Consider the following 20,756-nt stretch of genomic DNA (forward strand, 5'->3'; position numbering starts at 1 on the left):
TATGTGTGTCAGTTTACATATATGATATGAGAAAGACCAACCACCCTGGGCATCTCCAATATCACTGATGATCAATAAACTATAAGGCTTCCAAACAGACCCATGAAGTTCTGTAAGCATCAAGCCACTTGATTAAAAAGGAAATGTTACAGCATATATAGCATTGCATGTTTAATTTGACTAAGAACTCTTCCACATTCAACCAGGATTTCTTATAGGGTTAGGGTTAGCCACCAAAGAAACCATCTCCATGACAATTTATCAAACTCCAATCTGCTGACCAAGATTTAGTCAAAATGATGAAGCCCAAGAAAAAGATAGCAACAGAGATTTGTGATTTTTTTTTTTTGTCAATTAGACCTAACGACACTGACATGAATTGGTTTTGGTCTGAGATTGGAATCTATTGAATTCATTTGTAGTGTGTTGCAGTTAATCATTGCCCAGGAGCTGTGAACCTTCAGTGTGATTGACAGATTGGTTGCGGAGCTTTGTTTTGCTTTGCTACGGTTTCATCGCAAGCCTTCTATCTGTACATTATATGTGTCTGTGTGATTTCCATGTATGTTTCTGTTGCTGCTGCTTGGCTCAGGAGGATATATTAGACCTTCAGCTCCAGCGCAACCTGGATTATTTAGACCAACAGGTAAGAAGGTGAACCCATAGTATCATTTGTCATTATTTGACAGAGCCTGGGAACTTCTTGACATTCTACATTTTATGTTTCTTCTTTCTTTCAAAGCAAATCCTTGCCCGTAAAGTAGCTTTAAAAATACCACTAGCTTACCCTAACATAGTATCTGTATTGTTCCAGTCATCCAGTAACACAAGCTTGTTACTGCTCAACAGCAAAGTAAGAGAGGAGAGAGAACCACAGGGAGGCTTCAGCCAGCAACACTACATCAGAGCTGCTTCTTTCATGGGTTAAGCCATAACTAGTCATTCCATGTTATAGCTGGACTTTGCTTTTTTTCGACTTTGGAAGTAATTAGGGAACTTCTAAAACAGTGTTGGCTTGTCCAGTCTTGGTACCCGTCAAAGGTCTGTATAGACAGTACAACTACCCATGTCTGCCTCTCTTTTTTCCATCCTTGTCTCGTATATATGTGGTCTCGACTGTCACTCATAGTCAACACATTTATGTTATTTGCTTCTACAGGCCTGGGTCCGTGACAGTCTTTGCGACAAAAATGAAACAGTCCATATTAACTTTTTTTATTCAATATCCAGCCTAAATCTCATGACTGTGTCGATCATGCAGAAAAGATGTGCAGAATGCACATGAGAACACATCCACAAACACAGACTCTCAATGTAGTATCTGTTTGCATGTCTGAATGTGTCCATTGTGGAGTATTTAAAGGCCTCAAAGGCCCTGACATGCTGATGCTGTTGAGTCAATGCATACCATCTCTGAAGTCATATGTTTGTAAAGTTTGTAAAGTGTGTCATATGAACCTTCTCGGACACTTTAGCTTCACTAGTTTACCATGAAAATGCTTTTACCTAAGTTTTTGCTTCCAGGTAGCACTTCATCGTAATTCTTCTAAGGACTAATAAACTCTAAACTTGGAGCTCAATCTTCTCTAACCGACACCTTCTGGTCGCCATGCACTGATCTGTGCAAAAATAGTTATAATCTCCAACAAAAAGGCATTCAATGACAATCTATTGTTATAATTTTGAAAAGTAAACATAAAAGTTGCACCATTGGTGAAAACTATACTTTGTCTTTGGCTTTACAAGCACTGTTGTTTGTGTCTTTACTGACATGTAATCATACGCATTGAGATGATGGTGCAAGCTTTTGGTCAGTCTATCCTCAAAGGCAACGCTAAACCCAAAACGTCACCATGCTGTGAACAGTCTTGTTGACGTCTTCAAACTGTTAGCTAAGGTTTTCCCATTCAGCTTGTCATCCCTTCGTCCTGTTAAATCATTGTTTCAGGATCCCTGTTTTCTGTCATAATACTGGCAGTTATACAACATAAAGTACTCTTAATTAAATTCCAATTCAATCACAGTTCTAAGCTCTTAGTAACAGTTGTGTTCAGGGTTCAGCAGAGGGTTGCTTGGTTGGATGTGAGGAAACATCTTTCCCCTGAACTCCTTTCACTTATTTAAACTCCCAAGATGTATCATAACATATTTCAGCGTAGTTCTTTATTTTGACACATGGACCAAAGGGCTTCTGTGACATTGCATTATCATATTTAGTCAACCTTAGGCTGAAGAATGATTCAAAGGAGTTATTTCAGCTTCGTGTTCCATAGAATTCTGAACAGAATGTGAACAATGAATTCATTGATGTAGTTGCTGTCTATCTATACTGTTTTATTCATCCATATTTGTTTGCTTGCTCTAACAGGTGCCTCCATTTCATGATGTCTACAGCAGAGAGTTACATCCTACCCTAAAGCTCAATGAGATTGAAACCAGTGTAAGACATACAATGCATGCACATAGCAGACATTCAAGCACACCCAAATCCTAGTTTAACAGCTGATCGCAGCACAATCCTGTGTCTCTTAGCGTTGATGCTGCACAGCTGTTGCACGACACACGGTTTGAAGCCAAAAGCATAAATCAATCGTAAATCAAATCGTTCGATGTATAAAGCTGAAATAGGGATGATTTGCATGGTGGACGGCGGAAATGATAACTGTTTGCACAGAGATAAACCACACCCCCTCCTCGATACGACTATGTAGACTGTAATGCAAACAGTTCAGTTTGTCAGAAGGAACATCTATTATTATTTTTTCTGAACAGGTACCAGAAGAAACATTAGTATTTTATCAGGGAACAACATAAACACTGTGTTCAGTAGTAAGGGTCCCTGTGAGGGACAAACCACTCCTTCTTTGGTCCATGTTCAGTAGTAAGGGTCCCTGTGAGGGACGGACAAACCACTCCTTCTTTGGTCCATGTTCAGTAGTAAGGGTCCCTGTGAGGGACAAACCACTCCTTCTTTGGTCCATGTTCAGTAGTAAGGGTCCCTGTGAGGGACGGACAAACCACTCCTTCTTTGGTCCATGTTCAGTAGTAAGGGTCCCTGTGAGGGACAAACCACTCCTTCTTTGGTCCATGTTCAGTAGTAAGGGTCCCTGTGAGGGACAAACCACTCCTTCTTTGGTCCATGTTCAGTAGTAAGGGTCCCTGTGAGGGACAAACCACTCCTTCTTTGGTCCATGTTCAGTAGTAAGGGTCCCTGTGAGGGACAAACCACTCCTTCTTTGGTCCATGTTCAGTAGTAAGGGTCCCTGTGAGGGACAAACCACTCCTTCTTTGGTCCATGTTCAGTCTGTTTCTTACCTTAAAGATGTTAAAGACCAGCAGTTGATTCACTTTATACAAAAGCAATAAGTGCTTTTCGTGTTTTCAGTTCAGTTTTTCTTCCTCAGTGAGAAAAGTCCAGTCTGTGTTGTCTTGAACAAGTTCACTGAACATCTTGTGATGTGAGGAAAGTTCTGCTTCTTGAGAGAAGAGTAAAGATCCAGAAGTGATGCTGCTTTAAAGTGCTCTGCATGGATCAGACCGCAGCGTCAGCAGCTTTGAGCAGTAAAGTTCAGTCTGCACTGTGAGTTGCAGCGAGTCCTGAGAGACTGACTGTGTTTCTCTTTGTGAGGCGGAGCGGCTCGTTGCAGCACCGCTGCTCTGAGAACACAAACTACACAACAACTACACAACAAGACTTTCACTCAAACTCAAGTCTAAAAGTCCTCAACGAGCCTGTTGGTGAAGCTACGGAAGCACACGCACCTCCACACACCACTTCAAAGTAAAAGCACCTCCACACACCACTTCAAAGTAAAAGCACGTACACACACCACTTCAAAGTAAAAGCACGTACACACACCACTTCAAAGTAAAAGCACGTACACACACCAATTCAAAGTAAAAGCACGTACACACACCAATTCAAAGTAAAAACATGTACATACACCACTCCAAAGTAAAAGCAGTGTCGTATTTCATTCATGGTGTGCATCTTATTTATTTATTTTTCATGTTTAATTGACCTCACACGGGCCGGACGGAGAGAGATGTAAGACGCCAGGTCTGAACTACGTCTGCAGAAATTAAAATAGCAGCACCTGTGATAAGCCCCTCCCACTGCAAAAAACAACAACATGCAGTTAACGCAAGATCAAATAATTAACGGCGTTAAAGGATTGCTGAGTTAACGCGTTATTAACGCCTTTACATGTGCCGTAAACAGAGACAGGCATATGCGATCGTTACAGAGTATCCTGACAATATGCTATCGTGGGACCGCTGGTGATCCCTCACACAGGGTTATTGTCCTGGGACTCAGGCTGTAAGGTGTACTCACACAGACACATATTTTTACTCTTTATTTTCTTTTTTTATGTTTTCTCATTGGATACCCCAAAATATATGTGGTGACCATCCGTTGTTGCTCTGACAGAAACTCCTGGGTCGACTGTGTGAGCAGAACAGGATTTGGAAAGACCATGAGGCTATGGTCCACAGACTGCGAATGGAAAAGGTACAGCATGTATTCACAGTTCCTCCCATGTGTTTAAAGAATGCTTTGGATTGTAAAGCTAACCACATGTGTGTCGGTCCAATAACAACTATGAAGTTATATGCTTCTAATTAGTTGTGAGGATCCTGTCATATCTTACCATATGTAAAAATACAGAAACACCTGGCAGTTAAATTCAATACAATAACAGCCTAGCTAAGAAGACAATCAATGTATGAAAGCACTGTATGTTGCTGGTACCTCAACATACTGTAGCTTGTGGTAATATGTTTCCACTCCTTGTTTTATGTCAACATTCAAAATAAATGTTTCTCTTCACCTTCAAGCCAGAACTCTTGATCAATGAGTAACGAGAAAAGGAATAGGAAGAATCCCTTATGAATCCCACATTGGGAAATGTATCCTCTGCTTTTGACCCGTAGTATTTTAAGCAGCAGTGGCCCCTAGTGAAGGGCCCGGAGAGCAGCTGGGGCTTTAGGGTCACCACGACTTGTGAACTATGGGGATCGAGCCGCTGCCTTGTGGTTGCAGGACTCGCCCCTATGAGCTGCAAAAGCTCGAATCGTGTCCTAACGTTAGAAATTAAAAGAAGAGAACCATGGTTGATCTTGGGTAATCGCAACTTGTTTAATAAACTGAAATATGTCATTGCGACTAAGGGTTGAGCTGAAATGCTGCACTTATTGTTTAGGTTTGGGTAAAAAGGCAAAAAAGCCCATTTCTAATAAGCTTTTTCTTCCTTGCTGGTGTTCCCAGGACAGCCTTGAGGAAGCACTTGTGGCAACTCACCAGGAGATGGATCTCTACCATATCCAACCTCTGGCCCTGGAGAAGCTGCGCTTCAAAAAGGAAACTCTGCAGAACCAGCTCATCAACATCCGGGGGGAGCTCTCCCAGGCCTCTAGTGTAAGACACTGCATAACATATTCAAGGCCCAGGTAGCTGCATTGGTAAAAGAGGACCTGTCTTTATTTTTTGGAATAAATGTGTTTTCGCAAACTTGGTTTTGCTCGGGCTGCATTGTCAACCTATGACCCGGTGCTTTGAAAAGAGTCTGCACTCACAGATTTGGACTTGACGGATCAATAACTTGAAAGCACAAAATTATCAAAACACAAAAAATGCTTCTTTGCAACTCTTTGTTTGCAAAAAAAGGCATTTGCATAATGTTGGGGAATGTTTACTGGGGAAAGACATCAAAATGCAACCTGTATGTATTGGTTAGTGCAGATATTTTCCTAAAAACTCCATGACATCCTTTACCATCCCCAAAACATCATCCGGTTCAAAATGTTCCTGCACACACAACAATTATCAAATATGAACTTCTTATAAGACACCTCTGCTTGTCCCTGGCCGCATGCTGTGCGTGTGCAGGTCCATCAGGTGGAAAGTCTTTTGTTTGAAAGACGTTTGGGCTAAAATGAGCATGAATCATTTTATCATCAATCATCAGTGATCATGTCGTAAAGTGGGCGTGTTGCAGCCTCCGAGACTGAAGACTTCTTAAAGGACGGAAGGCCACGCCCAAAACAAAAATAAATAACAAAATGAATACTGTAATATGAAAACAAATAAAAATTTGATTTAATTTTGAGTAATTTATATGCTAAATTTATATCTATATATGTATACTTGCAATTTAAAAAATATCTAAATTAATATACAAAAAGATGTAGAAAAACACTCATGATAATTCTTATACATTTTGTTATTTGTATATATTTTTCCACAGTTATATAATCAATAATCATTTAATTATTTTTGCTAAATATTATTCCAAAATGTATTTACTGATTTACTCTTTTGTTCATTTCTGAATGAATGTTCTTCTATTCTGAAGCTGTTCATAGAAACAAGGCCCGATTGTAACTTTCATTTCAACGTTTGATTCAATAATTTAATTAGATCTCGTTTTTTCAGTCTACTCAATTCCTTCTCAGGGTCAAAGGCACATATATATATATATATATATATATATATATATATATATATATATATATATATATATATATATATATATATATACATATATATATATATGTGCAACATTTTTGTTTTAATCAGGCATAATTAACACTGCATTTTGTGTTACATTTCTTAGGCTTTGACCACCACTCGCATGGAGTTTGAAGCATTGGAGGACGAGGCCAACGCCATTCATGGGGACTTGTGGGAGCAGCTGAATGCAGGAGGGCAGGTGAAGGCCACGCCGAGGTTTATTGTCAACAATTCAATTCAGTTTATTTTGTTCGGCCCAAAATCACAAATACAACATTTTCCTTAGAGGGCTTTACAATCTGCAACAACATTCACAACATCCTGTCCTCACATCGGATCAGGAACAACTCCCCAAACACAGACAGTGAACCCTTTCACAGGGAAAACTGGAAGAACAGATGTCATTCATAGGGGACAGGAAAGCTACTAGTTACTGTATAGCAAAAACTGTATAAGCATAAGAACTGTAAACGTCTAAACATAATTAATAATACATAGTTATTTATTATTTGATTCAAAAAAGGATATCTGTCAGTGATATTTCTGCCCACAAAACAATCTCAATTAATATAATCTGCTTTGTGATACTTTAAAAGTGTAGGTTGTTTAACAGCAGCATGTCCCTCCAGAATATATAGATTATCTATCTATCTATCTATCTATCTATCTATCTATCTATCTATCTATCTATATCTATATCTATATCTCTCTCTCTCTCTCTCTCTCTCTCTCTCTCTCTCTCTCTCTCTCTCTCTCTCTCTCTCTCTATATATATATATATATATATATATATATATATATATATATATATATATATATATATATATTCCAATAGAAAGTAGTTTACCTTCCCTCTCTATTGGTTTGTCTGTTTGGAACTTGTGCAGAGTGAACTGGTTCATCGGCACATCCAGAAAGAGTTTTGGAGAGTCCAGGATGTATTAGAGGGACTGCACAAGAATAACTCATCCAGAGGCACTGACACAGCCAAGCACAGAGGTAACAACCCTGGACGTTTCCTGGAAACACAGTATCTCTAAAATGTGTATTCTCACGACTCCATCCCTCTCCTTCTCTTGCAGTGGCCAGCGGTGCATCGGGCTCCTTTAGCACCAATAGTCCCGCCAGTCCCCTGAGCTCAGTAAGCTTCACCAGCCCGCTCAGCCCCTTCTCCCAAGTGCCCGGCTCCCAGGTCTCCCCCACCAAACAGCTGGGCCCGGAGGTAAGCACCGGACACACCCAGCCAGGAAACATCCCTCATCCAACTCCTGGCCCATGCTCCGCCTCTAGCTCCACTCCTGAAGTGTGTGTAACGTCCAGCCCTAAAACCCGTCCCAAGTCGTGTTTCGTGCCTCATTTCAAAACGGACCCTAAGCCTAGTTCTAGACCCCAAAGCTACAGGGAACCTGACGCGAGCCCGCAAACAGAGCACACAAACCACTGTGAGCGTGAAAGCCATGAACACACCTTTCCTCAGCTCTCCCAAGCTTTCCAACACCTTGAGGAGTCCTTGAGTATATTAGACACTGTCATAGGAGAATCAGACCAAAACCTCAACTGCAGAACCAAGACAAAGTTTGACCAACCTAGAAATCAGCACTCAGGCATCGCCCAAACCCACGCGGACTCTCAGGAAGTTAGTTGGTCAACCTCAAATGTTTGCAGCCAAGAAGTAAAGATTGGCCTCAGAAAAGATGTCTATCCAGACTCCCACTCATATCCCACGTCAGCAGGATACCACGGGGGCCTCAACCTGACCCCCTACAAGCGCTGTTCTATGCCTGATTACCAGTTCCTGTTTCTCCAGGACTCCTATTGGACTGACGCTTTATCATTTTACCACAGCCCAGATATTTTTACATCTTCAGTCCCATGTTTTAGAGCTGCTAACCATGAAGCCCAACTCCATCATCGGATGGTTTCTAAACCCTCTTGTCATGCTGCTGCAGGTGCTCGCCCACTTTCTTACCCAAACAATGAAGCGGGTAAGGGGGGGCTAGGGTTAGCGATCGGTGACAGAACACAGTGTGACTCAGCTGAGTCCTTCATGCAGACTCATCTGTAGAGACAATATCCACCACATCATAGTTGATTCTGATCATTCTGATCATTTCACATTCAATCTGTTCGCATTTGTAATATTGTAAATACACAGACAATATTTTCAAAATCACAAACATTTAAGTTTCTATTACAAAAGGTCATCATGACATAAAGATTGTCCCCATCTAGTAAAGATATTGATGCTGACTATGGCCTTTGCAGACAGAACTTTATCAACTTTATGCACTTGTCAGTTTATTTAACTGTTCAACAATAATCTCATCAGAGAGAATGTGCACAAAGCCCTGGTTTATTTGCTGAGATCACACTCGTTGGCACAGTTGAGTGTGTGTTGATTCACATACTGAACATATTGGGAGGATTATTGTCATGAGTCTTGAAATGAAAGGCATCACACTTGGCCAGAGTTACAGTAAATTTAGGGTTCTGTAAATATAGAGGCGTGTTCTTTCATTTTTACAATCTTTCATAGATCACCTCCAAAATTACTTTGCTATTATTTTTACAACATTGGTGTTTTCTTTCAACCAAATAAAATATAGAATATTGTTTTCTCATGTTGCAGTATAAGCTGTCTTCAACACAGAAATAACACGCTTTACTTTTTTCAATTGAAGGAATGGAATCTGTTTCTGAGCAATGTAGAGCTATAAACATGATCTATTCCAGGTGACATGACCTGTCATTGCTGTTTCACGGTCTTTCACGGACCGTTGTTGATATAGGATTCTAGCCCAGGTATTTAATTGGCCAGCAGGGGATTATTTAACATAAAATAAAGACCCCATTCCACAGAATCATTCCCATGAGTCTTTTCTGCTCTGCACTTTGACTTATTATAACTCCTCAGCGCTCTTTTTTCCTCCTATCCTTTCCCTGCTCCCGTCCTTCCTTCCTGCCTCCCTCCCTCTTGCCCTCATGGTCATCCAGGAAAGTGTTCCTCCAAGGCCTCCCCTCCCCAAATCCTATTACCTTTTGGAGTCCTCCGCTACCTTCCCTCCCTCCGTCCCTCCCCTGCCCTTTGACAGCACTGTCTGGCTACGCAGCTTGGGCATCGATGATGGTTACCTTGATGGTGAAGATTCTCAAATCAGAAAGGTATTTGGCTGTTTCTGCTCCTGTCCTGCCCTTGCTTCACCCAGTCCTCACTGTCATTGATGTCACCTTTATTACATCATTCTTAACCTTGTAAACCAACAGGGACCGTTCATCCCTTCAAATTTCACATGTTCTTTTTTCCAAACCTCTATTGTCACTAAGCACTCCACCCATTGCCTCTGATTATCCCTCTGTCTGTCAGCCCTCGTTTGGCCTCACAAAGCACTCGTTCCACAAGTGGGTGCCTTTATTTTGCTCTTTTTATTGCCTTTTCCAATCAAAGCATGGTAGTTGCATTCTGTAACAGGACTCCAGGTGCTTTGGAAAAGTTTTGTTTTTTTCATGGATGGGCAGCACTTAGCATTTGGTATGAATCTCTGTCTGTAGTCATTAGAAGTGGCGACACCAGGAAGTAGCAAAGTGAAAGTTGTGCAGTAAGCGTTGTAGTGACCACTTTCACCCTTCAATCAGACAAAAAGTAACACGGTTAAATCAAGGCAACACATTTGTACCATCCAGTCCTGTGCCATGAGGCTGCACACCTTGTTGCATCTCTTTTGTGAAGCAGTTTATACTCCAGGATAAATAGGAGTCCATTATTTCCTCTCAGGCTTCCCTTAAGGTCCGCACAGTCAAGACACTTTGTAGCTGGTACACTTTGAAACACCCGATGGTCAGACATGCTGACCATCATCCGGCCATTATTGTCAGCAATTGATGTGGAACGGGTATAGCGACATTTTAACATAAGGCCCTCATCACTATGCAAAATAATACATTATCTGATGGATTCTGAATGCCACCTTCACATGTAACGTTGATGCATGACAAATAATATGAGTTCTCCACCTTGCAGTCCAGGTTTGCAGAACAGAACAATATGAATGACGTGCAGGACATGGCTCAGGACAGACAATCCACCACGAATAAAGGTAAACCAAAGATCAAGTGTCCATGTAATAGAGCCAATCACTTGATGACCACAATCTAGCAATTCACTCTATCATGACACAGAACCTAATGGAGCATTGCAATATACAGATACAATTTCCTCTACTGCAGTTTTAAAATTACAGATGAAAGAAAAAACATAATCCAATTCAGAATCCAGACATTTGAGGAGTGATTGTGAGACAGACAAGAAATGCAGAGATTGTCTTAACTCGTCTGTTGTATCCTTTGCCAGTTGGCGTCGTTCCTCCCAGAACAAAGTCCCCCACCGACGAGTCACACAGATGGTCTTCTGGAGCTTCCCGCCCCGATGGCAGACGGCCCAATGGAATTTCTAGAGTATGTCAACCTCGCCTCCATGTAAATAATATCAATATATCTGTCTGAACTACATATGTGTGACATAAGTGTATAAACAAGAGAGTGTGAGGAAATCAAACCCGTCCTAGACTTTTAACCGGTTCCCTGGAACGCTGTGTTGGGCGAGAGACCATGGCTCTGTCCCAATACTCATGTGGTCGGATAACTCAGTGCCTCCTTGAGTTACTATTATCAGGCGATTGTCAATATGATGAATATTGATTTTGTGATACTTTTATTTTGCTAAAAGATAGAAACAACGAGACAACATTCTGATTACCTTACACGCATCAACTCAATCAAAACTGTTACATGTCAACACAACTTCAAGATGCTGAGGAGCCGGGATGTTAATATTCAGGTATTTGGGATATTATTCTTAGAAGAGAACATCTAAAACAAGTCCAAGAACAACATTGTAGGGGCAACTGTGGTTCAGCAATAGATCTGGTCCTCCTTCAATCACAGGATTGGCGTTTCGATGGCCAGCTCCACTAGTCCATGTCAGTGGGGAAGACATTAACCCCAAATATATCCCTAGAGTGTGTCAATTCAATTCAGTTTATTTTGTATAGCCCAACATCACAAATTACTAATTGTCCTCAGAGAGTTTTACAGTCTGTACTCATGACATCCTGTCCCAGGACCTCACATCGGATCAGGAACAACTCCCCAAATAGTCAAACCCCTTTTACCAAATACAGACAGTAAAACCCCTTTTACCAAATACAGACAGTAAAACCCCTTTTACCAAATACAGACAGTAAAACCCCTTTTACCAAATACAGACAGTAAAACCCCTTTTACCAAATACAGACAGTAAAACCCCTTTTACCAAATACAGACAGTAAAACCCCTTTTACCAAATACAGACAGTAAAACCCCTTTTACCAAATACAGACAGTAAAACCCCTTTTACCAAATACAGACAGTAAAACCCCTTTTACCAAATATAGACAGTAAAACCCCTTTTACCAAATACAGACAGTAAAACCCCTTTTACCAAATACAGACAGTAAAACCCCTTTTACCAAATATAGACAGTAAAACCCCTTTTACCAAATACAGACAGTAAAACCCCTTTTACCAAATACAGACAGTAAAACCCCTTTTACCAAATACAGACAGTAAAACCCCTTTTACCAAATACAGACAGTAAAACCCCTTTTACCAAATACAGACAGTAAAACCCCTTTTACCAAATACAGACAGTAAAACCCCTTTTACCAAATACAGACAGTAAAACCCCTTTTACCAAATACAGACAGTAAAACCCCTTTTACCAAATACAGACAGTAAAACCCCTTTTACCAAATACAGACAGTAAAACCCCTTTTACCAAATATAGACAGTAAAACCCCTTTTACCAAATACAGACAGTAAAACCCCTTTTACCAAATATAGACAGTAAAACCCCTTTTACCAAATACAGACAGTAAAACCCCTTTTACCAAATACAGACAGTAAAACCCCTTTTACCAAATACAGACAGTAAAACCCCTTTTACCAAATATAGACAGTAAAACCCCTTTTACCAAATACAGACAGTAAAACCCCTTTTACCAAATATAGATAGTAAAACCCCTTTTACTAAATACAGACAGTAAAACCACTTTTACCAAATACAGACAGTAAAACCCCTTTTACCAAATATAGATAGTAAAACCCCTTTTACCAAATACAGACAGTAAAACCCCTTTTACCAAATATAGACAGTAAAACCCCTTTTACCAAATACAGACAGTAAAACCCCTTTTACCAAATACAGACAGTAAAACCCCTTTTACCAAATACAGACAGTAAAACCCCTTTTACCAAATACAGACAGTAAAACCCCTTTTACCAAATACAGACAGTAAAACCCCTTTTACCAAATATAGACAGTAAAACCCCTTTTACCAAATACAGACAGTAAAACCCCTTTTACCAAATACAGACAGTAAAACCCCTTTTACCAAATACAGACAGTAAAACCCCTTTTACCAAATACAGACAGTAAAACCCCTTTTACCAAATATAGATAGTAAAACCCCTTTTACCAAATATAGACAGTAAAACCACTTTTACCAAATACAGACAGTAAAACCCCTTTTACCAAATACAGACAGTAAAACCCCTTTTACCAAATACAGACAGTAAAACCCCTTTTACCAAATACAGACAGTAAAACCCCTTTTACCAAATATAGACAGTAAAACCCCTTTTACCAAATACAGACAGTAAAACCCCTCCACAGGGAAAACAGGAAGAAGCTTCACAGAGCAGCAGGGAGGATCGTCTCCAGGATGAAGCAATAGATGTCATGTGACCAGAACACAGTGAAGGGAAGGAAAGATGAGGTAGTTCTGATGGGCAAGAGGCAGCGTAACGTATAGCGTGTAAGAACTGGGTGTGAATTGGTAAATATACACTATATAAAGCGCTTTGTGTGTTTGGAAGACTGGAAAAGTGCTGTACAAGTACAAGTATATTCACCATTTACATGGCAGGTTTCCTGTTATAGTCTGAAAATACATTTGAACACAGCATAGTCTGAAACAGAAATGTTTACTCAAAAAGGGACCAAAACAAATTATCCAATGATCTTAATTTATGCTCTGAAAAACAGAAATACAGCTTAAACATTAATACACGAACGCTAGATCTAAAATATAGAAAGAATTAAAGCGGCACTAAATTCCAACAGGACTAAGACCTCTTGTCTGAACTCTCTTGTGTTACAGGAGCGTCCAAAGAGTGCCGTGTTTCCTGCAGAGCTGAAGTCAAAGATGAGTGTCGAGGAGCAGAACGAGCGAATTCGACGCAACCAGAGCAGCTCTGTGAGGGACAAGCGACGGAGTCTCAACCTGTCGGCCGGCCAGTCTCCAGCCAACTACAGAGTGGTATGACCGTGTGAATGCATGAGTTCCAGTCGACTTCTACCTAACCGGGTCTTCCAGGTATCGGAAAGACAGTCAGAGTGGAGTGTCGGGGCATAGGCTGGTGGAGGAATATTTATGACTAGGCTTTGTACCAGACATGGAATTCAGCCTGAACATCCGTAAACTACATGCACACGTTTGGAGCGATGGGGTCTTCCTATTGCTATACATGTTGACCTGTCATCTGAATGACAATATTTCCATTAAACTTGCAATCAACAGTCAGAAATTATTATTAACGAGAAAACACAGGCAGTTTTTAATATACTAAGAAATCATGAAAAAACACACTCCATATAACCGCAAATGTTCCTGAAAGTATCAGAGTAATACAGAGGACTGTTGTCTGCCCATCATGGTTACAGTGCAAACTTCAGATGCAGAAATATGTCACAAAATTAAAGATGATGGAAAATCTAAGGAGGCGGAGCTTAACCAGTTCACGGGACCCTTGTGTCCTCCATCTCTAACGCCTTTAAAAATATATGCTATTTAAATTATGTTTAAACTCTTTTTCAGCAGAAATATGATTAAAAGTCTGAGTCTGAGCAAAATTCTCCAAAATGGCTCTTTGATCGCTCCCACAGAGTGTTTCAGTTGTATTGTTCGCTTCCCATCAAGCCACGGAGCGATACTGCACATCTTTAGAAAGAGTCCGACCTGAAGCATCTACATCACAAGAAACACAAGCATGACATGTTGGGAAGAAATGTAAAATGACCTTTGGACCTGAATCTCGCTCGATAACAAACAGCATATGTAATTAACCGTCTCCCTCCGCACCAGAAGAGTCTGAGGGCCAATGAGATCGCAGGATCTCGGAACGCCCAAAAAAATGTAAAAGAAACTTCCGGTCTCGCTTTGCAAAGCGGCGACACGTCTACTGGTCAGAAAGTGATCTAGTCGGATGTATTTGACTCCCGCAGGCCGTACGGTTGCAGGGATGAGTTCTATTTATGAATGTTTGTCATTTAAAACCAAATATGAGACGCCTAAAATGTTCACCAGTTCTCATATGAATGTCAACTTTGTTGAGTTTTGGAGTATGATAAACCCCCAAAAAGATGATTTAATTGCAGTTGCAGCTGCTGGCAGCATCGCTCCGGCTCTCGGGCCCTCGGGCCTTCACAGGGTGCTGGACGCCGGTTTTTATGCTTGAGCTCGCAGATGATTTCGTTGTATCCGTGTTTGTGTCTGCGCGTTTGTGTGTACAGATTCGTAGGCGGCTGACAGCGCACGAGATTGACATCAAAGACTTGGAGGTAGCGGTCCGAGGTCAGGGGCAAGAGTCCCCCCGTGAAGAAATCGCTCGACTGAGACGACTGAAGGTCGAACCGGAAGCCTACAACCTGGACATCGGCCAAGAGGTGAGACCCGTCATGTGACTCCATGTTTCACTCTCTCCTCATGTTCATGCTTCTGATGTTCTCAGATAATGCAGTAGCCACCAAACAACAAGACAAAAACACATCATTTCACACAGGAAACTGACACTGTGTTTGTTTGACACACCCAGAGCGGTTCTGTTCTTCTTATTCTCATCCCGCCCACATGCACTCTTTACATCAGATCATGACGCTGGAGCAACACTGTACGTACCTGAAAGCCTGGCGCATACGGCTCCTTTAAAAACAGAGTTGACAAAGTGCTTTGACACAAAACAAGGCAGTAAAACAACAGACAGCCCAACAAAGCAGAATAAACTAAGGTTCATCTCAACCCAGGTAAAACTGTACCATGGATGAAACAATACAAACAATCCTTATGGTACGAACAAACTAAGAAATCAAATGAACTAACAATCATGAATTTAAGCAGAAAAGCAGTAAGAATATGACGTCACATGAAATGATTTCCAAGGCGTTACTCATCTCACGTCGCCTTCAGTTTGAGCCTCAACAGAAGCGTCTGAAGCTGTCAGCTGGCTTCATTCACGTCTACATTTCTGCTTTCTTCTCGGGGAGAGGCCCGACAGACGGGCGACGCCTGTTAGAACAAGCTGCTGCGTTCTGACCCTTATCTTTCAAACCACACGCCTCTTCTCACGAGGGTTACGCTATTTTACCAATTTAAATGAATTACATCGACTTTGGGGATGAAAAGATAGCAGTTTTAGTTTTGTAGAAACACAATGCTAAAAGAGACACACGAGATAAAAGAAACATACACTTTTATTAATCCCCTTGGGGAATTCTTCTCTGCGATTGACCCGTCCTTGATGAAGGAGCATTGAGGGGTTAAGTGTCATGCTCAGAGGCACTTCAGCATGTGAACTGTGGGGGGACTGGGGATGGAACCAGCAACCTTGTGGTAACGGGACGACCTCTCATCCCCCTGAAAAACATGACCAACATAAATTAGACTCAATGAATATACGACATAAAAACTGACCGTTTCCTTCTCTTAGAAGGACAAACATAACGCACACGTTAGATGCATCATAGCTCTTTATTCTATAATAGTTTATCTGTGTGCATATCAGCTCGTTGTGTGGATTTCTTCTAGCTGCTGACTCCCGACAAGGTTTTGATCCCAGAGCGCTACCTGGATGAGGAGGAGGACACTCCTCTGAGCCCCGAGGAACAGAAGGAGAAGCAGAGGAAACTGGAGCGGATCAAGACCCTGATTGCCAAATCAAAGTGGGTTTCACCTGACACATCGATGTTTAAGTCACTTTTCTATGCTTCTCACGTGAAAAACAGTGCACTTGTTCAAAACAACACAGACTGGACTTTTCTCACTGAGGATAAAAACTGAACTGAAAACATGAAAAGCACTTATTGCTTTTGTAAAAAGTGAATCAACTGCCACAGACTGACCCGAAAGCAACCTGTTCATTATTCCATATTCGATCCAGCGACATTACGCGTTTGCCGTTCATGCCACAGTCAAACTCTTCACATTTGTACACACCTACTTGGTCCTGATTTAACTGAATTTCATTTATATTTGTTTATATATTTCTAACAATGTTTAACTAATGCGGGTGAGCAGCGGCTGCGCTGAGACAATGGAATACAATTAGTTATGCTTCCTTTACTTTTGAATTTCCTGATGACAGCTTTCCTCACGCTCAATTCAGCAAGAGAACTATCTGCTTGCAAATAAGATTATATACAACTTTTGGGGTGTAAGTAATGACCATGCTTTTCCTCTGCCTCTTCTTCCATCTACTCCCTGTCAGTTTGCAGAACATGGTTCCTCTCCTGGACGGGCCCGTAGAGGGCGGAGCTCCAGTCACTTCCCAGCAGCAGTTGCAGGAGCAGGAGAAGCGTATCGAGATCTCGTGCGCTCTGGCTAATGAGGCCTCTCGTCGCAGCCGCCTTCTCTCCGGTGAGGACTGTCTGCACACGGCGGCACGTTACCGACTCCCTCCCTCTGCACTGTGATCACACACCCAGCAGCAGCTGCACCACTGATCCTCCATGTTCACTCAGCTCACACCTGAACACTGATGCTGGTCTTCAAATGTTGATTCAGATCAACTACTTGACAGCTTCTGCTGTACGAGTGACATGATATTTTGAACAGAAAACACATTCATTGCTAAGAGTTTGAAAAATAAAACTGCTATAGACTCTCTAGTGGGGTAATATGGTACTATGATCTCTCTAGTGGGGTAACATGGTACTATGATCTCTCTAGTGGGGTAACATGGTACTATGATCTCTCTAGTGGGGTAACATGGTACTATGATCTCTCTAGTGGGGTAATATGGTACTATGATCTCTCTAGTGGGGTAATATGGTACTATGATCTCTCTAGTGGGGTAATATGGTACTATGATCTCTCTAGTGGGGTAACATGGTACTATGATCTCTCTAGTGGGGTAATATGGTACTATGATCTCTCTAGTGGGGTAACATGGTACTATGATCTCTCTAGTGGGGTAATATGGTACTATGATCTCTCTAGTGGGGTAATATAGTACTATGATCTCTCTAGTGGGGTAATATGGTACTATGATCTGTCTAGTGGGGTAATATGGTACTATGATCTCTCTAGTGGGGTAATATAGTACTATGATCTCTCTAGTGGGGTAATATGGTACTATGATCTCTCTAGTGGGGTAATATGGTACTATGATCTCTCTAGTGGGGTAATATGGTACTATGATCTGTCTAGTGGGGTAATATGGTACTATGATCTCTCTAGTGGGGTAATATGGTACTATGATCTCTCTAGTGGGGTAATATGGTACTATGATCTCTCTAGTGGGGTAATATGGTACTATGATCTCTCTAGTGGGGTAACATGGTACTATGATCTCTCTAGTGGGGTAATATAGTACTATGATCTCTCTAGTGGGGTAATATGGTACTATGATCTCTCTAGTGGGGTAATATAGTACTATGATTTCTCTAGTGGGGTAATAGTGCTTTTAACCTGTGATGCTAGTTAAGGTATGTTTTAGTTGTATTTATTTTGTTGTCATCTCTCTTGTATACACTGTTATGGCCTTTATTGAATCTGTTTTAACATGTAAAGTGCCTTGAGTACTATTTAAAGTGTGATACAAAATATCTAAAAAAAATATTATTATTATTATTATTATTATTATTGCAATGAAGAATATCACACAATTAACTTGGTTCAGCTGGAGCTGGAAGGTTCACGTCAGGTAAGAGATACACGGGCAACAGGAAGTGAGACAATACGTCCTTATGATTCATTCTTCAACAGATGCATTGCTGATCCCAACCTGGATTTGCATTTAAAGGGTCCATGTAAATCCACAAAAACCAGAATGAAGTACTTGTTTTTCTATAATGTTATGATGAGTCCAGAGAGATCACACTTGTTCTCTTCCCTCACTTCCCTCACCGGCCTGCGTTCCCTCCTCCATCTCACTCCAGCCCAGTGCTTCCCCAGCCCCCCATCCTCCCCAACCAGCCTGGCCCCTCCCCCTTCCTCTGCTGACCACATCATGAAGGCGTGAGTCATACACGGTGAGTCCGTCCGTCTTGTTTCGGCCATGTGTTTCACTCTCTGGGACTGCCTTTGAAGCAATCTACTGGGGTTTATGATATGATGCATTGCGTTTGACCAATAGAGGTTTTAGAATAAATGTTAATAAAATGTAAACAAATCGAGTCAACAAAATGTAACTCCATGCTTGGGATTGTGCAAACATCTTGGACATAAACTTGCTGCTGGTGGCTCCAGTCTCAACATTCTCAACACACGTTCTAATTTGAACATTTTCCCAATAATTTTATTGGAAATATTTTGGTCAACACAAGTCTACGAGACTTAAAGTTGGCCTCACAGTTGAATGGGTGAATGCCATGTAGCGACGTAAGTTAATGTACTATTAAGGAAGGCAAAGAGATGAAGTTGAACGCTTGAGATAACAAGTTAACATATATATTCAATATATTCAATTCAGTTTATTTCATAAAGCCAAAAATCATAAATTACAAATAATCCACAAACTGTACTCATGACATCCTGTCCCAGGACATCGGATCAGGATCAACTCCCCAAATAAAGATAGTAAAACCCTTTAACAGGAAAAACAGGAAGAAGCTTCATAGAGCAACAGGATCCTCTCCAGGATGGACAGAAGCAACAGATGTCATGTGACCAGAATGAGCAACAGCAGAGTAACAGCATGAATATGAACTATTATAAACTATTCATATCATGGGTAGTATACGCATGGTCCATAAAATGAGTAGTATACACACAGACCACGATCCCTGAAGCAGAAGCAGGTGGAGAGGAGGCCCTCAGCAGGGCCATAAATAAGTGAAGAACAGGCTCAAAGGGTCATGAGAACAGTTTCTCATTGAATAAGTATGCAAATACATGTTTACTTCATTTTTCTGTTTCAGTAATACTTATAGTAAATTTAAATATTAGATTTTATAAGTTTGCAAGACTGTAAGCCTTGTGTGTATATGTATATATATATATATATATATATATATATATATATATATATATATATATATATATATACATACATACATACATACATACATACATACATACATACATACATACGCACACATTTATAGTCATCTGCAGGCATATATCTGCAAATAAATGTTTAGGCGGAAATAAAAATTGTATATTTATATTTTCAAACTTATGTAAGTCAGTGTCAGCAGCACTTAAAGTGACTGTGACTGTTGAGGGGAAAAACTTCAGAGTTTTTTCTTTCAAAAGATACAAGACCATGAATTTACTCATTCATTTAGGCTTTTCTTTCTGCCAATGTTACTGAACGATGGCCCAAAGACTCACGCTGTGTTCACACCGAACACGTCGAGATTTCATGCACAGTCAATGCACAGCCGCGTTGAAGCTGCGTAGCCGCGTTGAAGCTGCGTAGCCGCGTATTCTCCAGCGCGTCAGACGCGTAGAAGCAGCACCAACAGCTCGTTGGCCGCGGGGTGAACTCGGTTCGACGCGCGAGTTGAAATCTCCCAACTCCGGCAGCAGAAACGCGTGAGTCATAGTCGCGTCAGCCAATCAGCGCTGAGATGGTCCGTCACCGCCGTCCTGCTGAACCAAACTGCTTCCTCCAGAAGCAGCTGAGAGCTTCATCCAGGCTGTTGTGGGACTAGGAGACCATCATGAACCCAGACGCCATGCAGGTGATGTTCACACGTTTTAGAGACACAACAAGTACAAAGCAGATCTACTGGTTATTACGTCTACAGTCTATAACGCAAAAGATCGGTCTTTTCAAGAAAGAAGCGGCGGAGATAAGCCACGCCCCCTTTGTGGCGCCGCGATTAGTCATGCTGCTTTTGGTGTGAACGCACTTCTTCTCAACGCGCGTCTAAACAGGCATCTCCCATGAAAGTAAACATTTCTCAGTAGGTCACTGTTCTTAC

General features: G+C 41.2%; 1 protein-coding gene across 7 annotated transcripts in view; it reads left to right on the top strand.

Moving 5' to 3' along the window:
• The window catches only part of plekha6 (pleckstrin homology domain containing, family A member 6), a 65,974-nt gene that overhangs the window by 43,368 nt on the left and 1,850 nt on the right, over positions 1-20,756 (top strand). For 5 of the 7 annotated variants that reach the window (XM_068598971.1, XM_068598968.1, XM_068598970.1 and 2 more), the window contains 15 exons: positions 593-646; positions 2,369-2,440; positions 4,433-4,513; positions 5,270-5,419; positions 6,618-6,713; positions 7,402-7,513; positions 7,597-7,736; positions 9,509-9,676; positions 10,533-10,608; positions 10,863-10,966; positions 13,711-13,869; positions 15,123-15,275; positions 16,414-16,547; positions 17,093-17,241; positions 18,765-18,857. In XM_068598971.1, the coding sequence (XP_068455072.1) occupies positions 593-646; positions 2,369-2,440; positions 4,433-4,513; positions 5,270-5,419; positions 6,618-6,713; positions 7,402-7,513; positions 7,597-7,736; positions 9,509-9,676; positions 10,533-10,608; positions 10,863-10,966; positions 13,711-13,869; positions 15,123-15,275; positions 16,414-16,547; positions 17,093-17,241; positions 18,765-18,847 (1,731 nt within the window). In that variant the 3' untranslated portion in view covers positions 18,848-18,857. The remainder of the gene's footprint in view (positions 1-592; positions 647-2,368; positions 2,441-4,432; positions 4,514-5,269; positions 5,420-6,617; positions 6,714-7,401; positions 7,514-7,596; positions 7,737-9,508; positions 9,677-10,532; positions 10,609-10,862; positions 10,967-13,710; positions 13,870-15,122; positions 15,276-16,413; positions 16,548-17,092; positions 17,242-18,764; positions 18,858-20,756) is intronic. The other 2 variants (XM_068598969.1, XM_068598972.1) reach the window with 2 other exon arrangements.

The sequence above is a fragment of the Clinocottus analis genome, unplaced genomic scaffold (assembly GCF_023055335.1).
Source record: "Clinocottus analis isolate CAN_PGR_092001 unplaced genomic scaffold, fCliAna1.0.p SCAF_42, whole genome shotgun sequence".
In the NCBI taxonomy this organism is placed as follows: domain Eukaryota; kingdom Metazoa; phylum Chordata; class Actinopteri; order Perciformes; family Cottidae; genus Clinocottus; species Clinocottus analis.